General features: G+C 41.8%; 1 protein-coding gene across 2 annotated transcripts in view; it reads right to left on the reverse strand.

Moving 5' to 3' along the window:
- Window positions 1–24,295, reverse strand: part of Lonrf2 (LON peptidase N-terminal domain and ring finger 2) — a 50,524-nt gene that overhangs the window by 19,620 nt on the left and 6,609 nt on the right. For both annotated transcript variants that reach the window (XM_046440356.2, XM_046440355.2), the window contains exons 2-9: window positions 20,588–20,706; window positions 12,305–12,427; window positions 9,597–9,749; window positions 8,689–8,890; window positions 8,230–8,329; window positions 7,847–7,961; window positions 4,242–4,363; window positions 2,992–3,150 (exon numbers count right to left, since the gene is read on the reverse strand). In XM_046440356.2, the coding sequence (XP_046296312.1) occupies window positions 2,992–3,150; window positions 4,242–4,363; window positions 7,847–7,961; window positions 8,230–8,329; window positions 8,689–8,890; window positions 9,597–9,749; window positions 12,305–12,427; window positions 20,588–20,706 (1,093 nt within the window). The remainder of the gene's footprint in view (window positions 1–2,991; window positions 3,151–4,241; window positions 4,364–7,846; window positions 7,962–8,229; window positions 8,330–8,688; window positions 8,891–9,596; window positions 9,750–12,304; window positions 12,428–20,587; window positions 20,707–24,295) is intronic.

Genomic DNA, 24,295 nt, shown 5'->3' on the forward strand with positions numbered 1-24,295 from the left:
GCCCACGTACTCCCCATAAAAGCCCTGCAGGTGACCGCTCTGCTGGAATTGCTAAATACTATGGAGTTGGTGGCTACAGGTGCCAGAGCACTTGGGCCTCAGCAGTTCAAACAAGCTAGTGCTTGGGAGGGACCTGAGACGTGGGAAGACAGAACCTTTAACGTGGCTCCTCAGCCCCCTTGGCCAGGCCCCATGGGGGGTTCCACTCCCACATACACCCTCTACACGGCTAGGATCCGTGGCATGTTCCCGTTTGGCCCCTCCACAGCCCCTCTCTTCTTCCCTGTCCTCTTGGACCACTCAAGTCCTGACAGCGCCCTTCCTATGTCACACACACACACACGGAGCTGCCCATGATGGTCCTGGGTCCGTCCACCCGCACTCCACAGCTCCCCTGGAGATCCCGTTCACAACCACGACTATACCTAGCACCTGCACCCTAGTGACAGTCATCACTGCACACAGCAGTACATACCACGCACTCACCCAAGACTCCCCAAAACAGGGAGACTCAGGTCACAGCAAGATCCAAAGTCAAGGTCTGAACCCTAAGATATCTGCTTCCAAAGTCTTCAACTGAACAGCTTCACTACACATCTCCAAATGAAAGACAGGAGAGGATTACAAGCCTATGAGTCCTGCTGCACAGCCGCTCCAGGATCTGGTGAAACTCTCCCTCTCGGTTATCCAACAGGAGGATCTTACCACAGCCCCTGAACGTCAGATCCCCCACATCTGCCTCAGCAGCAGAGCCTGTCGCACTGCGCAGCATCAGGTCTTGTCTGAGGACAGGAGGCTGTGTCTGCAGCTCCCAGGGCATCCCTGTCCTCATGCCTGCCCCCATAAGTCATCTGTAACCCAGCAATTCAGGAGGCTGAAGCAGGCAGATTATAAGTTCAAGGCCAGCCTCAGCAATTTATCGAGACCCTATCTCGAAATTAAAAAAAAAAAAAATTAAAAAGGGCTGGGGATGGTGGTAAAGCATCCCTGGGTTCAATCCCTGGATCAAAAAAAAAAAAAAAGAAAAAAGAAAAAAAATTAGCTGAACACTTATCACACACTGTGTCACCTCCTGCTTTTCCCCTCTTCCCCTGGAGGGACCTGTCTCCCTTCTTGGTCACCCTGAGCAATCTCTGCTGACGGATTCAAGGAACATAAGTTGAGAAGTTTATCTGGGTTCCTCTTGTTGTTTGGGTGGAATAACGTTCTTTTCATATTCCATATTCTTGGTGGAATTCCTGCAGCTTTTTTACTTTGCTTTCCTTGACTTTCGATGGAGCAAATTTTAATATATACTAATTAACCACTTCTGTGCTATGTACCCGCAAGCCTTTATATAAACATCTTCCCCTTGTCCTAACTGTAAAGTTAGTTCCGAATATTTTCTCTTAAAGCTTTTTATATCTTGCTTTTCACATTAGGAACACGAATGTGTTTGATGTTTATAGTTACAGGGTGAACGGTAGAGAAGAGATTTTTGTTGCCCTGTTTGGACTACCCATTACCTACTAATTTTATGGGCACCTTTTAATGAATAGTTTGTCCTCTCCCTCCTTTTTTGTTTTGTTTGTTTTTACAAAACTATATGTCACTCTGGAGTCCACATATGAGCTGATCTGTCTCTGTCATTGTTTCCTTGGTCTACTGTGGCTTATCAAGTTGATATTACAGGAATGTATTCTCATCTGCTCATTGGTTTCTTCAAAACTATCTGATCTTGCTTGGTCTTCTGTTTTCCCACAGTGATTCTAAAACAGTTTGAGCAAGTTCATGATAAAAAAAAAACAAAACAAAACAAGCAAAAACCTTTCTAGGATGCTGGCTGGAATTACTTTGGATTTATAGACCAATCTGAGTCTTTGCATCCATGAACATGGTATTTCTCTCCATTTATTTAGAGCTTCTTAAACATACTTCAATAAACTTTTAGAATTTCTCCACAAAAGTCCTATGTGTATTTTTTAAAAAAGATTCATCTGGGGCTGGGGTTGTGGCTCAGTGGTAGAGCGCTTGACTGGCATGTGTGTGGCCCTGGGTTCGATCCTTAGCACCACATAAAAATAAACAAATAAAGTAAAAACTCCATTTAAAAAGAAAAGATTCATCTGTAAGTATTGATGGTGGAAACTTGTGTGTGGTCTTAAAAAATCCTTTGTCCCCTTCTTCCTGGGCCCAGGGGTAGACTATGTTTCCCAACTTCTTTCACAACAGGTATGAGCATAAATGAGATGGCCCTTCTCCCTCAGAATCCTTTAAGAGTGCATGTGGTATGGGGTACGGTGGCACACGCCTGTAATCCCAGTGACTTGGGAGGCCGAGGCAGGAGGGTTGCAAGCACAAGGCCAGCCTAAACAACTTAGCAAGGCTGTAAGCAACTCAGTGAGACACTGTCTCAGAATAATAAAAAACAAAGGGCTAGGGATGAGGCTCAGTGGTAAAGTGGCCCTGGGTTCCATCCCCCAAAAGCAGATGTGCCTCTTCTACCAGAGAGCACCTGGATGTGGTGGCCTCACCACGCTCATGCAGAGCCGGCAAGTCCCTAAGGGATAAGAAGAGACCTTGGTCTCCAAATCAGTCCACAGAGGGAGCAGCCTGCTGTCTTGTCACATCCTCCAGCTTGTCATTTCCTCCCTAGACAGCTGACGTGAAAGACGGAGAAGTAAAACCAAGTGCCGTGGGGTCTTTAACTGCACGTTTTTACAGCTGTGGAAACAGAGACAATATTCATGGAGGATGCATCTGCTTTTCTAGACCTGGTGGTATGGAAGCATGAGCTGTCAGAGAAGGGCCAGCAACGTGGACATGGAGCAGCAAGTGCAACGGCTGAGAGTAGCAGGGTGAGGTGGAAAGGGTGAGCTCACACTGTGGATGGCCGTGAACTCACACTCTCTGGTATAATGGAAGTCACTGGAGATTTTCACACTGTTGTCTAATAACACGAAGACACAGCATGCCCTTAATCAGGACCACTGGAATGCTGACCATTCTTACCCGGCATGCTCAGCAGACAGACACATGCCGAATCGTTTGGTGCCAGTTTCCATACATCTTCTTATCATAAGCCGATAGCGGGGCTCAAAGACATGGAGCGGGCAGGGGACCGTGGGGAAGGCCATGGCACACACGAAGATGGGCACGTCCCTGGTCAGACTGCAGAGCAAGGGGAAATGTTAACTGAGATGTGCGAGAAAGACAAGGGTGGACTGGTTACCAAACAGCACTTGATCCTGGTCCTCTCATCTTGAAAACAAACCCTTCAGTGTTAAGTGGGAAACAGAAGCCACAGTGCACAGTGTGAGAAAGTTCTCTGCTCATCCAGTGTCCTGCCAAGTCTATTTAATTGATGAGAGATAACATGACGCGTTATTATTACTTTATTTGGAAATAGAGTTAAAGCTTTTGACTACTCCAAAAAATACTAATCAGCAGGCACAGTGGTGCACACCTGTAATCCCAGAGGCTGAGGCAAGAGGATTACAAGTTCAAGGACAGACTCATAAACTCAGTGAGGCCCTAAGCAACTTAGTGAGACTCTGTCTCAAAATAAAAATAAAAAGTGCTGGGGATGTGGCTCAGTGGTTAAGCGCCCCTGGGTTCAAGTCCTAGTTTAAAAAATTAAAATAAAAATCAGGCAGGCACAGTAGCACACGCCTGTAATCCCAGTGGCTCAAGAGGCTGAGGCAGGAGGACCATGAGCTCAAAGTCAGCCTCAGCAATTTAGCAAGGCTCTAAGCAACTCATTGAGACCCTGTCTTTAAATAAGTATAAAAAGGGCTGGGGATGTGGCTCAGTGGTTAAGTGGTCATGGGTTCAATTCCCAGTACAAAAAAAAAAAAAAAAATTCTAATCAAAGCAAAAACTAGATAGTAGTCAAAAGCAATGAGTTTTAAATAGGAGGGTGTAAGAATGGTAAGATCTTTACTATCTTCTTGTTCTATGAACTTTGTCTTTTCACTTTGGAAAAATTCAGTGTCATATTTCTTTAGATACAAAAGCAACTACATAATTTCGTGTTACAGAATTACTACAATATTTTGTATTACTACATAATTTTTCTTATAATTCCTTGCAATATATTTCCACAAATATTTTGCAATTAGCATCCATCCCATTTATAGACCAAGAAACTTCTCTGCCACAAACCAACCAACCAACCAGAATCCAAGGCAAAGCTGAGGGTAACAAGCATTTTTTTCTTTAATCTGAATTTAAAAGCAGGTAGATATAGCATGAGTACTTACTGTGATAGTTCCAACATTTCTTCATCATAAATCCTCTTCCTATCCGTCAATTCATCCGATAAATATTGGAATATTAATTCTTCAGCCAGAATAGTTATATTAAAATTTCTGCTTGCCAACAACTGTAGGGGAAAAAAGTTAAATGATACCAAATGTTAATTAATTCTAGAGGACCAAACCATCCATGTCTGAAGGTCAGTAGGGAAGGGGAAGGATAGAGTCTCTGGGAAGACAGAAAGGACATTGGGTCAGCCTGTGATAGGGCAGAGGTAGCCTCTCCATGTAGGAATAGGACAGGGATAGGTAGACTACAGGAAGAACAAGGCACCTCCAATTCTGATGGCATCTACACTGTCAATCAAAAACCATGTTAATGAGAAAAAAGGAAGGAGAGGGTGATATGTTGGGGAAAGAAAAATATGAAATAAGCATCACCTTGGAAAACGGAAAACTGAAGTTACTTGAGAAAAATATTAGGAACGTCTCCTAATGTTCTGAATCCAAATGAAGACTGAGAATTCAACCTCTGTTTTAGTCAGCTTTTCACTGCTGTGACTAAAGGATCTGACCAGGACAACTGTAAGCAGGATACGTTTATCTGAGGGCTCCTGGTTTCAGAGGTCTTAGTCCACAGAAGGCGGCTCCAGTCCTCGGGGCTCCAGGTGACGCAGAGCATCATGGTGGGAGAGTGTGGCAGAGGGAAGCAGCTCACATCAGGGAGCCGAGAAGCTCCACTCTCCAGATGCAAATATATGCCCACAGCCACACCCCAATCCCACCCCACCACCTCAGTTAGTCCCACCAGGGATTCACTACTGATTAGGCTTAGGCTATAACCCAATCATTTCTCCTCCATACCTTCTTGCCTGATCTCACATGTGAGCTTTCCGGGGACTCCTCACATCCAGACCATCACCACCCCCATTCCCAATCTTCCCAAGGTTCTCCAGCCCCGGCGTGTTCCTCATTAGGACTCACGCAAAAGGCGAAGAGTCGGCTTAATCTGAATGGGGAGAGGAGTGAGGGACGGAGGAGCTGGAGCTGGCCGTAAAGGGAAGGCAGGTGGCGATGAGTAAGAGAGTGCCAGGGTCAGTGGGCTGGAGGGTCACTGTGCGACTCAGCAGCTGTCACCCTGTGATGGGCACATACGCTGCACTGCTTCACTTCAGGCAAATGCGCAGAAAGCCCACGGCTCTTTCCGCCAGCACTCTCGTACACACCAGGTACGACTCCAGGAGCCTCAGAGAAACCAGGTGCGTTCTCCCAGGTGTTCTCCCTGCTGCACTGAAGCAGCCGGTCTCAGCAAGGTGAAGGGGCTAGTGCAGGGCCTCGCGGCACAGCAAAGGCCCAGGCCTGGCAGGCCGTGCTCTGCATATCTGGACGTGGGCTGGCTCCACAGACCGCTAACACCCTAAGTCCCGGACAGTCCCAGACACACCACTCGGTCCCTGTTGCCTTGGGTGAAATGAGCTGAGTTTCCATAACTGACCGTGAACTAGGAGCTCAACCTCCAGAGATGACCGACTGAGCACTACCACGACCTGGGAACTGGGAGAAACCAGTTCCACTTAACTCACAGACCCGTCATTAGGAAGGACATAAGTGTTTCATAATTCACATTTTATAAGCCAGTAGTCTGTGATATCCTTTTATTGAAGAATAATGCGATAAAATTTGCTTTACTTGGTACTACGTTAACCAAAACTTCTGCAGAGCCGTATATATCACAGATGATTCATTTTTATAATAATTCATGCAAGGAAGTCAGAGCTCAGGAAGTGACCTCTGCTTTGAAAAAAGATCAGATTATGATTTTAAATTCTAGTTTGGGTATTATATTCTAATTTCTGGAACACTGGATATCTGGATAGCTGTATATAACCACTCATTCACACATTCAACAAAGATTTCTGAGGCTCTAATATATGTCTGGGTCTCTGGAAATATGGTGCAAAAAAAGAAAGACAAAGTCTCTTCCCGGCAAGGTGGTGCACACCAGTAATCCCAGCAGTTTGGGAGGCTAAGGGAGGAGGATCTCAAGTTCAAAGCCAGCCTTGGCAACTTATCAAGGCACTAAGCAACTCAGTGAGACCCTGTCTCTAAATAAAGTATAAAAAAAGGCTGGGTATGTGGCTCAGTGATTGAGTGCACCTGAGTTCAAAAGACAAGACAAGACAAGACAAAGTCTCTGTCCTTAAGGAGCTTACATTTTAGTTCCAATCTCCAGGCACTACTTCACACAGGCCCCTACAAGGCAGTGTTAAATGTGGAGATAATAAAGGTCTATGCTACAAGTGGTGGCCACAGAGGTATACATTTCACTCTCATGATACCAGGACACCAGGCTCCCAGCTCAGGGAAGAAGGGGTCCAATAAGTCATCAGGGCAAATGCTTCTGTTCACTGGAAGAGACAGCAATCCCAGGGGGAGGACTTCAAGGGACCCACCTAAGGAACCTTTCATGTAGACTCAACGTACCTAGCGCCATGACACACTGTGCATGGTACAATGATTGCTATTCATAACGAGAACCCTGAGGGATTTGGATTTAGTATGCATGCAATTTAACAAAGTATGTATATATGATTTAGAAAGGTTTCAATTATAACATTTTAACAAGTTTTGGCAGTAAATTAAAAAGTTGCAATTATCTAAAAATTGGCTTCAGTATAATATCTACTCTTATCATGTCAGGTTTTAAAAAATGAATTTTGGGGGCTGGGTGTCGAGCTCAGTTGTAAAACGTATACGCTTAACATGTGTGAGATCCTGGGTTCCATCCCAAATAAGAGTGGGTGGGGAGAAGAAGAGAGGGAGAGAGGAAAAAAATAGAGAATCTGGACGTCTATGAAAGACAAAAGCAAAACTTTATCCTACCTAAAAATGCATGTAAAAATCTCTGGGAAGCAATAACGGCAAATATTCTATTCTTAGTCCCTTTGCCACCCCAAGCGGGTAAATAACGTGCTCCATGTAGAGCAGTGGCTCCCTGAGGACCACCATTGGACACAATGATTAGAGTCACTCTTTAAGGATGCGATCAGGAGACCGTCAGCTTTGAGATACTCTCCGTTTGCTCCCATTCCTAATGTAAATGGATTTAATAGCTTCTGTTGGGTTAAATATCATTAAACAGCTTCCCTGTAGACTCTTTAAGTGTTGCTGGTTTTGATTTCCAACCAAAGACTATGACAATTGACAGATGGTGAGGGCACTAAGGGACTGAGGAACAGTCAGAAACCATCAGTTCTTCCCCCCACACTGAACTCTCGTGAGGAGGCTGGGTAGAGCACGCCCGCACGCGCCGAGGGCTCACGATCTTATCCTGACCATTTAGTGAGCATGCCGTGGGGGCTCAGAGATGTTAGCTATCCTGTTCAGTCTCTGCCAACTGTAATTTCTGCCTGAAAATTGCCTTGAAATCGAGCTGTTTCTACATCTAACCCTTCCTTGCATTTTTTTTGATTAATCAAAGAGGTGAAAAAATGTCATGTCACTGATTAGAAACATCTGACGTTCTTTAGGTAGGAGCAAAGCGGGACGGGAAATGGATCTACCAAAGGACGGGAGGAGAAGCAGCCTTGCGTTTCACAAACTGTACCTACTTCCGAAAGCTTGTCCTTGCACAGCGGACAGTGTGGGGCATGGTCAAGGCAGCGCTCCAGGCATTTGAGGCAGAATGTATGTCCACAGGGCGTGGTGACAGGCTCAAAGAGCAACCTGGAAAGAAACACGGGGGTTTTCAGCAGAACCGTCCAAAAGAGACATTCCAACCGTCTGTTTTAGAAGGGAGCCCCATGCAGTTCCTTTACTGTTCTGGAGGTCATATACGTCCATTTCCATCTTCTGCATTGAGTTTTTAGAAAAACAAATCAATCGTGAGTTAGGTAAAAATCATTTCCTTAGTAAAACAGCCTACTGCATTTTGGTGTAAGACTTTGGGAGGCTGAATTGTTTAGAGAATGACATAGATTCTACACCATCCTACCTCATGCAAAGGGCACACTCAAAGTCAGTCACATCAATCGGGAGCTCTGGACCTTCTCCTGTCTTAGAGTTCACATTCTTTTCAGGTGAGGCATCTGCATCTGAAAAATTTAAAAACGGTTTCATTAAAACCCTAAACATCTGAACAACAGCATCCTCTGGGAGTATCTCCCCTGGACACGATGTATGACATCAATGTAACCAACCATGCCGGGCAGGAATGTTTCTGTCTAGTTAGTAGACAGCAATCATTTATCTGCACTGTAAGCATGAACGAATGTTAAAATTATACCTAAGTTTTCTGGCTATTTTGGACTACAAAGGCCTTGCCATCTAAAAATGTACTACACCTCAGAGCAGATAATCATTTCATTGTTAATTTTACCAGTGTAGAATTAATCAAAAACTAATGCCCTACCGTTTTGGATTATATAACATGATGAGAACACAGCCTACCGACCTTTCTTAGGAATTTTTCCAGGGGCACTAAGTTCACGGGCATCCTCCGTATCATCCGGATGCTGTCTCTTTAAGCCCGTGCTGGGTTTCTCTGGCAGTAAGCTTTCTAATGTTTTCTTGTCCTCTTCAAAGTGTAGACCCAGTATAAAATACAAGACCGAAGAATTGGCATTTCGAAATACATCAGTTTTCTCAGATGCATTCTGGTTAAATAGGAAAAAAAAAGAATCCTAAATATTCACGATATCATAGCATAGAAGGAATAAATCATGCAGGAATCTGTCTTAGAACCCTTTGGAAAACGAGAGTTGAGACTATCCCTTCAAAATCAGTTTCATTTATCAACTAATAAGAGGATCTTTGCACTTTTATGGTAAAATACAGGATAGTTTCTTTGAGGCCCAATGAATGAACACCACTCTTCGTTTACATGTATATAACATATACACATAAGATAAATAAATCATATATCACAAATTCAAATCATCCCTCTGCTTTCTTTGCTCCAAACCAAAATAACCCCAGGCTCAGGTCTCCTGGTGTTTTGGTTGTCTGAAAGCTTTTGCAGAGTTTCTTCCATTCAATCTTCAATCGCTTTCATTATTTTTGTTGACATTTAAAAGTGTTAACTCTTGGGCTGAAGAGCTACGCTGCTTTCGTGAAACTTTTTTTTTTTTTTTTGATACCAGGGGTGCTGAACCACTCAGCCACATCCCCAGCCCTTTTAACATTTAGAGACAGGGTCTCACTGAGTTGCTCAGGGCCTCACTAAATTGCTGAGGCTGGCTTTGAACTTGCCATCCTCCTGCCTCAGCCTCCCATGAAACACTTCTAACCAGTGTGACGCCGCGACGTCCAAACACCCTGTGCGGTGTCTAATCGGGAATCTGATGGACATGAGCTTCCTACCTCAGGACTCCCTGAGTTACCACCTTCTGCGGACTGTGGTGGCAGCGGCTTGTTTTTCCGGCCACGACACTGAGCCTTTGCTCTGCTTTGGATGCAAGCCTTGGTGTGCTGACGTACGTTTTCTGAAGGTGGAAAAAACACCTCACACACTGCCTATAAAATTGCCAAGGAGAGAGAGAGAAGTACTGTAAAATACTTCTAGAAATATACGTAACATGTTTTAAAGATTCAAAGGAACAGTGCAGCCAAACAGGCCTAGAATGTTGAAAAGAAATCATTACCTTATTCCTGGTCAACCTTTTAAAATTCAAACGTTTTTGAAATCACCATGTTTCAAGCATTTCAGCTTCTAATCCTTCTCCATTCTAGCCTTACAAATGATATAATATGAGATCATAACTTCCTTTTGTCTGGTCCTTACATACCCCTACTACATAAAAACTCCCCTAAAACTCTCACAGATAAGAGAAAAATGCAGTAGAGGGGCTTCCGAGGGGTCACATGTTAATCTAAGCTGTGACCAGCTATGGGACTGAGACATAAATAGACGACAGCTCTATTTATGACAGAACCACTAGAGCAGCTGGGAAAGCAGGGGAGGTAGAGGGCCATCACTCCGGCTCATGAGCCAGGGGCTAGCACTGGGGAAGGAGAGGGCAGGGGCTGCCGGTTAGGCATTCTGAGTGACACCTCGTGGTTCTGCCAAACCCTGTGATCTCAGCTGAATCCAATGGCTTCAGGGAAGAAAGACAAGCGAATGCAACCTAAACAAAGCCCCCTCCCAAAGTTCTTCATGTTATAAGGCGAGTGCACCAGAATCGACGACTTCTGTTATGGTCCAGATCTGAAATGTCCCTCAAAAACTCCTGTGTTGAAAGCACAGTCCCCAATGCAGCAGGGTGCAGGCGGGGCTTTTAGGCACATAATTAGCAGAGTAATTGCCAATGGATGAATCCACTGGTAGCTGAATGGACTCCTGGGTGTTAACTGTAGGCAGATGAGGTGTGGCTATAGGAAGTAGGTCACTGGGGGGCATGGCCTTGGGGATTATAGCTGACCCTGGCGCTTTTCTCTCTCTCTCTCTCTCTCTCTCTGTTTCCTGGATGCCAGAGCTGAGCAACTTTCTTCCATGATGTGCTGCCCATACCTAGGCCCAGAGCAATGGAGTCCGTGGAACATGGATGGAGACCTCTGAAACCATAAACCAAAATAGGCTTCTGCTCCTCTAAGTTGTTTTTGTCAGATATTCAGGTCCCAGTGACAAAAAGCTAACATAATCTCTTAGCAGAGAGCAGCTGCATCCTCAGCAAGGCCTCGGGTCCTACCTGGCCCTGAGTGGCTTCAGCAGACCTGCTAGGGGTGTGAATATATTTCACGGGCATCGATGGGCTAATGCTCTTTTGACATCCCCCACCATGGTGTGCCCACAGGGGAAACCCCCACGTCTGAAAAAGCAATGGGAAGATCAGGGTCCAAAGACCGAGTTCTGGCTCCGGGAGCTCTGTGAACATGCTTCATCTCACTGCGCTCGGGCTGCCATCTCTGCCTTGCTTGTGTAAGGATCAGCAGGGAGAAGACAAGCTTCAACTTCTGATGACATCTGTAGGTGGGAGACAGCTGGCAGGGGTAGCTGAAATCACCAACTCAAGATTGAACATCATTCTGACAAGTTAGAACAACGGTCAGAACCCAGCAAGTGAAAACTGAACGGGATGAACCAACACCACTCGACTGCCCTTGGAAAAACAGATAAAAATGTTTCTAGAAAGTTCTTATAAAAAGAAAACCACAGACCTAGATCCTTGTGGCTTCCTACATTTCTCATAGGAGCCAATGGGGATGCTGTCAGGCTAAAAACAAATATGCCTCACCCCCTGTCCCTGTCCTGTGTGCATGCTCAAATCTGGAGAACGTCAGAACACATCCAGGAGGAAACCCTCGTGACCTTGTTCTAAGAGTAAAGGAGGCTTGGTTCAAAGAATGATTTAGGGCAAAGAAAATAGCTCTTCTCAAATATCTAGAGTGGTCTGAGCTATTGAAAGAAGAACTGATTTATTTTATGTTGCTCCAGAAAACAAAACCAGAACTGCTAGGTAGAAACTACAGGGTAAATACATGGTCGATGTTCCCAGGAGTGTTAAAAATAGAGACAGGCTGACATCGAACAAAAACTCTCAGGCCCTGGAGGTGCTAAGTAAAGGCCAGGGCACCAGTGTGCAGGCTGTTAACAGCGTGGATTCCTACCTAAAGTGTGCTCGGAGACGAGCAGAAGAGCACGTACTCCTGCATTATGCTGGTGAGGCAGAGCTAGAAATTACAGGCCAACCTCTGGAGCTGAACTGGTCTATTTTACATATCTCAGGATGTCTTCATAGGACTTCTGCGCAAGTTGTGGTACTTGAAATTGGAAATTCTAGGAAACAGCACTTTGCCTCCCCGGCTCCAAATGGTCACCTAGCCTCATCTCCCGTGGGCCGTCATTGCAACACTACACAAGCACACCGTACATCGTCCCAATAAATGGAACATCTAATTAGAAGCTGCCAGATGCACGAGCCTCATCATCATTATTACTATGTTTCTAATCACATTGTCCAGAACATTTGGAATTACACCTTCCGGTTTATTTCAAATGCAAGGGTCACCCAGCATGGACCCAAGGCTACAGACAGGACTTCCAAGAGAAACTCACTTATCAGAACTCATACCTTCTGTGCCTCTTTCTTCATTGTGCTACAATCAGGATTTAAAGCAAGGCAGTAGAGATATTCCTTCAACACTTCCTCACTTCTTCCCAGTGCACAAAGAGCCTGAGCTTTTATGTGGTGCCCCTGCATGGACCAAGAGACAGAGCAGACATGTACAACACAACCAGCATGAGTATACACATTTGAATACAGACAGCTCTGCAAAAAAAAATTGTTAGAATGACTTGTTTCCATTTCACAAACCCACCTTGGAAATCTGGCAAACTGCGATGTCTCATAAATACAATTTACAATCAGAACACAAGAATCACCATATTTGGAATTTGCTGCTTACAGCAGTTCTAACGGACATGCTACGAGAGAACTGGTCTCTGTTAGTTTTTTTTTAATTAATTTTACTTTTCATTAATGTAATACTGCTACTGAGCTGGTGAGAGCTTCTTGCTCCTCAACTTCGTTGCTGGAAGGTGCCTGGTCTACTCGGCTGACATCTACTGAGGAGGATTCTGGGGCTAGAAGCCCCAAGAGCAGGATGTCAGGGCCCTTATTCAGGGACTTCGGGCAGCCAGGCTTTCTTCCCCCGTGGTCTGTCTAGATTCTCTGGGTGAGAAGGCCCTGTAATGTGTGTGCCGCCACTGCCCTGTGTGACAGGGTGATGAGACACCGAGGTGAACCTCCATACTCACTCCCATCCTCAACACCTAGCTCCTTTCCAGAGCTCCTCCCATGCCGTGAGCTCAGCTTCCGTCTGAACTGGAATGTCCTCGGCTCTTCCATACACTCATCCATGTTTGAAAAAGAAATCTGTTGAATTCCCTTATTCCATAAATATTCCCCATTCTCTCTGTTCATGAGCTTACTCTTGTTTATACTTCCTGTCACACTTTCCCTGAGGGACGATTTTATAGTCAGTAAACCCCACCAATCTTAAATGCTCAATGTGACAAGTTTTGATAAATGTGTGTGGTTGTAGAACCATTAACACTCGTCAGACAGCACATTTCCATCACCCCCAACATTCTCTCCTGCCATCTGCAGTGGGTCCCCTCCCCTGGACAGACCTAGTAGCCACTGACCTGTCATTCTAGTTTTGCGTTTTTGAGTATTTCACACGAATGGAACCACAATGCTGTCTTTTGTGTGCCTTTCGTGACTTGCTGTGGCCCTTCTGAGACCAACCGTGTTGCTATGTAGATCCACATATCATTTTTTCTGTCCAGCTAAGCAGTATTCCACTGTATGGATGTACCATGATTTGTTTAGTTGCATGTTGATAGATATTTGGTTTATTTTTGTAGTCTTTGGCTAATATGAATTAAGCTGCTATGAACATTTGCACGTCTTTGTGTTCGTTTTTTTTTTTTTTTTTTTTTAACTCTCTTGGGAAAATATTTGTAAGATTGATAGGTCTCACAGGAAGAGTATGCTTAACTTAAAAAAAAAAAAAAATCTGCCCAGTGGCTCAGGAGGCTGAGGCAAAAGGATTGCAAGTTCAAAGCCAGTCTCAGCAACTTAGTGAGATCCTAAGCAACTGAGCAAGACCCTGTCTCAAAATCAAAAAAAAAAAAAAAAAAGGGCTGGGGATGTGGCTCAGTTGTTAAGCACCCCTGGGTTAAATTCCTGGTATCAAAAACAAACAAATCTGGGGCTGGGATTGTGGCTCAGCCGTAGAGCGCTCACCTCGCATGGGCAGGACCCGGGTTCGATCCTCAGCACCACATAAAATAAAGGCATTGTGTTGTGTCCATCTACACCTAAAAAATAAATATTAAAAAAAATCTACTAAACCTTTCGAAACCAACTGGATAATTTTCTATTCCCACTAGTGATGTATAAGAATTTGGTTGGTGGACTTCCTTGGCCTCGTTTAGTGTGGTCAGTCTTGTTAGCTTAAACCTGTCTAGTGGGTCTACAACAATATGTCACTGAGGTTCTAATTTGCATTTCTCTGATGACTAATAATGCAGGGCATTTTTTCATGCATTTATTTTATATTCATATGTCTTTTTTGGTAAAGGATCTGCTTAAATACCTTGCCCATTATTTAAAATTGGATTATCTGAATTATTACTAAATTGGTAAAATTTCTTTGTATTTACTAAAATCAACTCCTTTATCAAATAAATGCCTTGCATATATTTCTGTCTATCTTTGTTTGCCTTTTCACTTTTCTAATAGTATCTTTTGAAAGGCCAAGAGTTTTAAAATTTGATTACCAATTTACCATTGGGGCTTTTTTCTTTTTTTAATGATGTGTGTTTTCTGAGTCCTTTTTATTGATTTCTCTTCTTACATTTATTTCCTTCCTCTTCTCCTACTTTCTTAACGTGGAAGATTAGATCACTGCTTTGAGAACTTTCTTCTTCTTTAAGAAGCACTAATATTATAAACTTCCCCCCTAAGAATGGCTTTAGCTGCATTTCAGAAATTCAATGTTATCATCATTTGTGTTTAATTATTTACTCCTTTCCCTTTTGTTTCTGTTTGGTCCCACAGATTCAGAAGTAAGTTGAAGATGTTTAAGGATCTCCTAGATGTTTTATTTTTGAAATAAAATAAAACGATAAAATTGCTCTTTAATTCTGTTTTCAGAGAGCATTCTCTTTAAGATTTCGATGCTTTGAAATTTATTGATACTTTTTTTTTTTACTAGCACTGGGATTCCATAAGCATTACGAGGCACATGCAGACTGCAACTGAGTGTAACGTTCTACAAACATCAATTAGGTTAAGAGGGTAGATAACGCCATTCAGAGTTTATCTACATTAACTAAAATTTCGATTTAGTGAGGATATCAATACTGGTCAAAGTATATTAAATTCACTTAACTCTGACTGTGTACTTATCTAAGATTTAAAATTTTCTGATGCCCTGTTATTTCATGTGTGTGTGTACATATATAATTGTTGTATTGATCCTCTTATTGTAAAGTTTCCCTAAAATATTACTTTACATCTCTAGTAGTACCCTTTGTTACTAATACAGTTATCTCATCTTTGTACTTTTTGTGTTTGCATGATATATTTTTGGAGCCTTTTAAGTCTATTTGTGTCTTTGCATCTAAGATGAATTTCTGGTAGAAGGCAGTCTGACTTTTTTTTTTTTTCCTTCTACTTTGAATTTGCTTTTCCAATGTCAAATGGTTTCCATGGTTTCAAATGAGATGTCAACCATCAGTCTGGTTATTTCTCTTGTGCCATTATTCTCATCTCATGTCAGTTTTCTCTTGATGCTTCCAAGACTTTCTTTTAATATTTGCCTTACTGCACAGCAGCTTGATTATCATTTGAGTTTATCTTGCTTGGAGTTCATGCTTATCTTGCTGGCTCGGAAATTAACAATTCTCACTAAATCTGGAAAGTTTTCAGCCATTATTTCTTTGAACTTTTTCCCTGCCATTGCCTCTCTTTTCCCCTGGGGGTTCCAGGTGCACATGAACTACACACTTGACATTGACCCACAGGCTTCTGAGATTCTTTCCATTCTTCTTTACTCTTTTCCCCCCTTTTCGGTTCTTTGGACTGGGAAATTTCCATGTATTTACCCTCATTTTCATTGATACAGTTGTCATGTATGATGTGCTTTTGAGCCTGTCCAGCAACTTTGAATTTCAGAATCCATAATTTTCATCTTTAGAATTTCCTTTTTTTTTTAATGGTTCAATTTCCCCACTGAAATTGCTGTTTTATAAAAATATATTTTCCTTCTACTCTTTCGATATAATTTCATTTGACTCTTTGATCTCATTTATACAGAATAAACATCCCTAACAAAAAAATTTTAAATTGAAAATGCTCCAATAAAATGCTGACAAAGTTTTTCAGCACTGATATGATGCCACAGGTAGAAAATTCCACACCGTGCAACTTTGCTTTGTGTATAGAGTCATTTAAAATCTTATATAAAATCACCTTCACGCTGTATCCATAAGGAATATATAAAACTAATTTTGAGTTTACACTTTGGGTCCCATCCCCAAGATACTTCATTATGTATATGATAATATTCTAAAATTGGAAGATATCCAAAATTGGAAACAATTCTGGTCCCAAGCATTTTGGATAAGGGATACTCAATCTGTAAAAGCTGTTCCTAGGTAAATATAATATCTGGGCCCACTTAATTTTTATTGGCTTTTATCTTAAGTCAACACTTTCCTGTTTCTTTTTGTGTCAAACATTTTTTAGTTGAAACAGGACATTGTACCTATGTTGTATTAACAACTTCTGCACTTTGTCATTTCTTCTGAGTGTTACTGGGTTGTCACAAAGGGCGATTAACTTTTCTGGATTCCCCCACAAACTCTATGTTCCCACGCTGTGGCTTCTCTCTCTGCTCTGTTCTGACTTTCCCCTGCTCCTTTTTAAGGCTTGCAGTTCGTTCCTCCCCTATGTCTAGGAAATTGGGCAATCAACCAGGATTTGGCCAGAGTTGGAACTTAGCCATTCTGAGATTTTTTTTTCCTCTCTTCTTATAGGAGTTTCCCTAATTTCTAGCTATTCTGGCAGATTTGAGTTCTTTACTGACATTTCAGTCTTTGTCTTGTCTGAGCTGTGTGCTACTCCTCATTTAAGACACTCACTGAACATGGGAAGGGGGACCCTGTCACTCTGGCTTTTTTGCTGTGCCCTCTGCACCTCTCACATGCATGCGCAATTTAGCTGTGAGTCATATTTATATTTTGAATCTATCTCACTTGCACAGTTGTTTTGCTAAGAAAATTTCCCCCTTTCCACTTCCTTTCCCCCTGTTCCACCAGGCATTTCCAGTTGAAGTACTGACCTTGAAGTCCCCAGAACTCTGAGAGTTTTAGGTGGTAATGTTCAGAGCTTGTCCACTGTTGTCTTCTAGCTGCAGCTACAGCCAAAAAGCCATGAAATCACAATTTCTTATCCCTTCCAAACTCAAGAGTCTTTGAGACTCAATTATCCTGCTGTTTGGATACTTTACAATATTCTTTCTTTTTCCAGTCCAATTTTTATGATTTTTCTCTCTTCTGTGCTCACATGACGTCTTCATTTTTTTGTGGTTCCCAGAAGTAGGTAAATCATCTTTTCCCTCTACTGTCATTTTACGTGGGTCCCTTGGGAGGGAAAACAATAAGGGATGCACATCCATGGCCGCCTCTTCATCCTTATCCCTGCACCAAAACGTCTAACACACTAGTGGCAACTAACGGCCACCAAGAGTCTGTTTTCAGGTTCCTATCCACCTGGCTTCTTTCTCCACTGTCTGAATACCATGACTGTGCTGACGGTGACCCATCCTACCTCCAGCATCAACCGTGCCTAACACCCCGTAACTGTCCACTCATTACATCACAAGTCTGAGTTCTCTGGGAGAACAGCCATTTCAAAAGCGACCACAAGGGGTCGGGGTTGTGGCTCAAGTGGTAGTGCGCTCGCCTAGCATGTATGAGGCACTGGGTTCGATCCTCAGCACCACATAAAAATAAAATAAAGATATTAAAAAAAAAAGGAGCCATGACGAATATTTTGGACAACAGATTGTTGAGAGCCACAGCCGAAGGGGCCCCAGCAAACTTCCAGCTGCCAGCTGATTGGCTCCTCTGCAGTGATGCTCTTTGGGCTGTTTCCCTGCCCTTTCAGACCAGGGAGCTACTCATTGGGGGACTTTTTTTGGCTCCACCCACGTGACCCAGCCAATCGGCCTCATTAGCAGGAGGAGTGGGGGAGGTGGAGAGGCTTGTGGGAAGCCAGTGGTGGCAGTTGGGCTCTGAGGGAATTCCTGAAGAGCTCCTGTGGTGTGGTGTGTGTGTTCTAAAAATAAAGTTCCTCTCTTTTGACAAGTGGCTCCTGAATTGTGCCCAGCCAGACTGTGGCAACAGGTCGTGGGCTTCATCCCTGGGCTCTCTGGGATCTCACAGATGCACCAGAGGCCAGTTACAATTCATTTATGGAACTTTTTAGCCCTTGAAAGTTTACCGATTATCATATTTTTCCTTTCATAAGAATGGATTTTGTAGAGTCTGAATCTTACATAATTTGTAAGGTTTTTTTTTTTTTAGTTATATATGGACACAATATCTTTGTTTATTTATTTTTATGTGGTGCTGAGGATCAAAGCCGGTACCTCACATATGCGAGGCAAGTGCTCTGCCACTGAGCCACAACCCCAGCGCCTTTAAGGTTTTTTTAAGGAGAGGTATAAAATTATGAATCCGATGTTGCTGAAGCCCCTCTGAGACCATATACAAGTAAATGGCCTGACTCAAGTATCAGAAGTTTCTAAATCTGTTCATTCTACTTATCAAAGTTTCTTTGAGAATAATCCTCTTACATACACAAGGAACTTCACAGTGAAATGTTCATACACACACACATCACCTCAATCAATATGTACATTCTTGATACCTTGTATCAATAAATACTTATAAAGTGAATGAATGAGTTTTTCAATAAATTTAGGTAAGGTTTAATTTAAGGTCTTATAGCCTTTTTGCCTGGTAAAATCAAACCGATCATGTGCCTATTATCTATTTCTGCAAGTGGGCAAATGTTTTCTGGCTCAGGCTTATCCAGTTACTCCAAAAAGCCTTGAATCGTTACCCATGAATATTAGCCATGACTGGCTGTGTGGAAGGGTTTTACTTGAATGAGCACCCTCCTGTAACATTTCCCCCAGCTGGAAGCGGGAAGGTGGTTCTAAAAGTTTTCCATCTAATCTTAATCATGCTTGGTCAACTTATTCTTCCCCTCAATCCACTTCCTTGCTGTTGACTACTCGATTACCACCACTTCAACTGAACTTCCATATCACTCCCGTAATCCTCAGTTATAACAACACACTTTGGAACAAAATTCTTTCATTTGTTGTTTTAAAATGATTTGTTAGGATACGTTTTTGCTGAAGCTGTTATCCATCATGCATTGATGAAGAACTGAGGTCTATAGATTTGCAATAAACCCTGAAGATCTGGCCACAGTCTCAAACATTAAATATTCATCGGCTGCCTCCCTTAAAGTTTCACTTAGCCATGAAACTTTGCAGTAACTAACTCTCTCTCTTGCAGGAGACACACTGCCAAGTTTTTAGCTCAAAGAACAATACTGTGGGGGAAAACTACCTTCAGAGGTCAATGCAGGTCTATTGTCAGGAATACTCAGAATTCATAATTAAGATTCGGTCATTACTTACAGAAATTGCCTCAGAAGAATAGTAGTGGAAAGAGACCAGGGAGATGTTAGTCAAAGAATACAAAATTTCAGCTAGGAGATTGTTCAAAAGAGATTTAGTATAACACAGTGACTATAATTATTAACATGTTTCACCCTTGAAAATTCCTGAGAAAACAGATTTTAGGTATTCTCACTACAAAAAATAATGTCGGGTAATGCATGCATTAATTTTGCCTGAGCTAGCCATTTTACAATGCATTTTTCAGAAGAACATGTTATGCCATGAGTATATACAATTTTCATCTGTTAAAATAAATTTAAAAATAGTAGGTCAAGAGAAGGAATAAGAGAAAAAGCATCAGAAATAAGAGTAGAAAATGTTCTTAGGAAAGCAAGCAAGCAACAAAATAGGCTTCTAGGCTTAATCCAATGAACATTTGCTCTCATCCTTGGGCTCATCCCAAAGCCCAACTTTACTCTCAATTTAATCTAAAACATTTTGTTTTAAAGGATTTTGGCAAACAGGAAAGGAAGAAGAGAGGAGAGGTAGGTAAGATGGATGGATGGATAGACACAACTTGTCTCCTAACTGGGGCTAATATCTCTTTCATGTTTCTAAAGCAAAGATGATTTTAAAAGTAATAGATCAGAAGAATAAATAGTTTTAATTATCAGTTCACAAATAGAGTATGTTATAGGTATTAATTTCATCACAAGCTCTTTTAAACTTTAAATTTTCTCATAGGGGTTCAAATTTCAAAGATCCACGAAAAAAAGACAAAGACTAAAATTAGTCCAGAAAGCACACAAAATGTTATGTCTTTCACTAACACCATTGATACGCTCATACGTATATTAGGGACTGTAATTTTAAATATTTTTATTATTTGGCTTCATAAATTTAAGTACAATTTAAGCTATCACTATTCGATTAGCAAAGTTCATTTTGTGTCATCAAAGGAAGAAATCTCATGCCTTTCCATCAAAAAGCACAAAGACTAAAATTAGTCCAAAAAGCACACAAAACGTTAGTTCTTTCACTAACACCACTGATATGCTCACACATATATTAGGGACTGCAATTTTAAATAGTTCTTCTTCATTCACAATTCATCATCTCCAAAGCCAACCAAGATAAATCACCTTAGTCAAGAGAGGTTCCTTCTGACAAACTATCCCAGAATCCTGCAGGGCCTGCTCATAGTTCCTCATGGTTAAATGCAAATCTGCTCGCAGCAGCAATAATGAGGTATCATCAGGAGCTGGAAGACAGGAGGAATACAAATGAGTGAAAAGGACTGAAAACAAATAATCCTTCAGTCATCAAAAATGTTAAATCACAAAAGCAGCATAAAGACAAAATAAGAATAATTCCTCTCTCCGGTCCTATTTAGAATTTAATGGTTTGATGAGTATTAATTTACAGAACTTCTCTCAGGAAAACAGTAACAAGACGTCAAAACACCGCCCCCCCCCCCCGCCAAAAAAAAAAACAACCCAGACTAATGATGAGTATTCCTGCACACACACTACATCATCTCCAGTAAGAGACCCAAGGACCAATGAATCATATATATATATATATATATATATATATATATATATATTTTTTTTTTTTTTTTTGTATAAGGGATTGAACTCAGGGACACTCAACCACTGAGCCACATCCCCAACCCTGTTTTGTATTTTATTTAGAGACAGGGTCTCACTGAGTTGCTGAGGCTGCTCTGAACTCATGATCCTCCTGCCTCAGCCTCCTGAGCCGCTGGGATGACAGTCGTGCACTGCTGCTGCAGCTTGAGCATCCCTATCCCCCATCCAATATGCTTTGAAATCTCAAACGTTCTGAGCGCTGACATGATACTCAAGAGTTTTGTATTTTGCAGTATTTCAGGCTTCAGATTTCTGGATTAGGGATGCTCAAGCAGTGAAGTCCATGCACATATTCCCAAATCCAAATCTGAAACCCTATGGACCCAAGCATTTTGGATAAGAGCTACTCAGCCTATAGTAATTAGGTATTTTATTTTTTTAACTATATATTTTTTAGTTGTGGTTGGACACAATACCTTTGCTTTATTTATTTATTTATTTATATGTGGTCCCGAGGATCGAACCCAGGGCCCTGCACATGCTAGGTGAGCACTCTACCGCTGAGCCACAATCCCAACCCATAATTAAATATTTTAAATGGAGATCTAAGATAACTTTCCTTGAAGTAGACAAGAAAATTCCTGCTTACGGAACAGAAAGGTAAGACCTAATTTGTTTTCTTACGTAACCTGTATGGACAGAAATTTACCCACATAACTGTACCTACGTCCAGCCCTCCTAAATTTGTTTTCTTAAGAGGAAAAAGGAGGGGCTGGAGATATAGCTCAGTTGGTAGAGTGCTTGTCTTGCGTGCACAAGGCCCTGGGTTCGAATCCCAGCACTACAAAGAAAGGAGAAAGGAGAACAAAAGCTTTCCTTCCCTAGATTCCGCATATAGAAGATACTGCAGCTGCCTTCCATGCCGCTGGCCTTGGCTCACGCCACGAGTCCACTCAGGATCACTGTGACAGGGCCACACCTGTGCCTGTCAGTTGGTCGATGGATATTCTAGTCACCTAAAATGTGTTCTCATCTCTCTACCTAACACACATCCTCAGTGTGCTCCAAATAGTTGACCTTGACCTTTTATCACTTGGATCTCCCCAACTGCTAGTATGCCTTCTTTCAGTTTATGTAGGTAAGCGAGCACATGTGTGTAAAAAAATCTTGTGCAAGAAGATGGCCCACCAAGACACAGTGAGCAACAAATATTAATAAATGTGTTATCGCCACATGTGTGCAATACGGAGAAGGTGTGGCAAGAAAAAAAAGGGAGATGGGGAAGGGACCGGCAGGAGTCAGATAATAAAATGTAAATTATTTTTTTTTTAAAAACACATTTCTTGGTATAGCTAACTGGCTGGAGCAGAAGTCAGCAACTTTTTTTTTTTTTCTGTAAAAGGCCAGATGATAAACATTTGAGGCTGTAGGACAAGAGAAAACTGGAGGATATTATGCAGGTACTTGTTTAACAAAAGAGAAAACAAAATTTTCAGAGTTAATTGATGAAATTCAAAATACAATAATATGTTTTGGTAATGTAGGTCTCCTGATGAGAAGAACAGTATCCCTTGTGGAGGAATAACATATTACTCAACTAGGGTTCATGGTTTGTATTCCCCATCATCAAAAGCAAGTGAAAATGTTCACCTGCTAATTATAATTCATGATGAGATTTTATGTGTTTTGACGTTGAAAATGCACAAAGGAACCACGAAATACACAAACATATGATTTTAAATTGAACATTTCTGTTGTCTGGAAGCCATTATAAAATTCTGTAAGATTCTTCTCAGGATTTTTGTCACAGTAGCATATCATAACTCACTGAAGATAATAACATCATTTCCATCCAAAAGATTAGGTAAAAGTTCCCCAACTGTAATTAAAGGAATTTGATATACAATTCTTCTTTGGAGATTTTGGAAATCTTTTAAAAAAAAATGCTACTCTAACTGTAGTTTGATCTTGGGAAACCTGCTGGGGATCTGTGCAGATAGCTAAAGTCTCTTACTAGCTCTAACATCTGCCAATGGATTCTCCTGAATTCTAACTAGGTGGGTCATATGCAAATGATAAACTTTGATTGTTCTATTTTAATATGTACAATCCTTATTTTATTTTACTCTCATGTTGCAATAATAGTGATAATGAACCCCACCCCACCCCCTTCTTTCTCTGTCTCTCTCTGCAATGCTGGGGATCAAACCCAGGGCCTTGTGCATTTTTTTCACTGATTTTAAAAATAACATGTCTAATTTGTGTGTGTGTGTGTGTGTGTGTGTAGGGGAGGTACTAAGGATTAAACTCAGAAATGTTTTACTACTAAGCTGCACCCCCAGACCTTTTTATTTTTTATGTTGAGACAGGGTCTTGCTAATTTGCTGAGGCTTGCCTCAAACTTGCAATCCTCATGCCTCCGGCTCCCTAGTAGCTGGGATTACAGGCATGTACCACCGTGCTCTTCTTTTTTGATGTTTACCATAAGCTTCTGAGAGAGAATACTAGTCAAGCTAGGTAAGTAGCTAAGCCCACAGCTTTTAGCCTGAGCTATTCCTAGTTTTCCAGAAGGGTTTTCTAACAAGAGGGTATTGAATTCTACAGATGGTCTTTCAGCATCTGATACATGTATATAGCATTATTTCCTTTGATCTATTGTAGTGAATTACAATGAAAGGTTTGTCTAATATTGAATTATCCTTATATTTCTAAAACACACTGCCAGACTTGAATACTAAGAAATTTAGGATTTCAGCATCCATGCACATATGAACTGCTATGCTATAAACTTTTTCCTGTCTAGTATCAAGATTATACCAACCTCATCAAATGAGATGGAACTCTTCCTATATATTTCTAGGATCTTAAATAAATTTGCCAATCAACCTTTGAAAGACTGTGAGAGCTTGCTGGGCCTCTGTGCCCTTTTAGCAGGAGAAGATCCCTGGGTAACAGTTCAGTGTGTTTTAGGTTATTGGTCCATGTCAGCTTTTTACTTCTTCCTGAACCAAATTTGATCATTTACATTTATGTCCTTCTATTTTAAGATCTGTTATAAACTTTTGTACCTTAAATTACTCTGCCTTCCGTTCCTGATGCTATCTGTGTTCCACTTCCTTCGTCACCACATGTGCCACACATTGGTCTCTTACTGGTCTTTGGCATGAGCCAGTTTCTGACTGGTTAACGAATTCCATTTTTTGTCTCATGATTTTCTTAATCATTCCTCTGTTTGTTTGAGCTTTGTGTTTGCTTAGT

This window comes from Marmota monax, unplaced genomic scaffold (genome assembly GCF_021218885.2).
Source record: "Marmota monax isolate L192 unplaced genomic scaffold, Marmota_monax_Labrador192_F-V1.1 WCK01_AAM20220418_F8-fsc00210, whole genome shotgun sequence".
Classification (NCBI taxonomy): Eukaryota; Metazoa; Chordata; class Mammalia; order Rodentia; family Sciuridae; genus Marmota; species Marmota monax.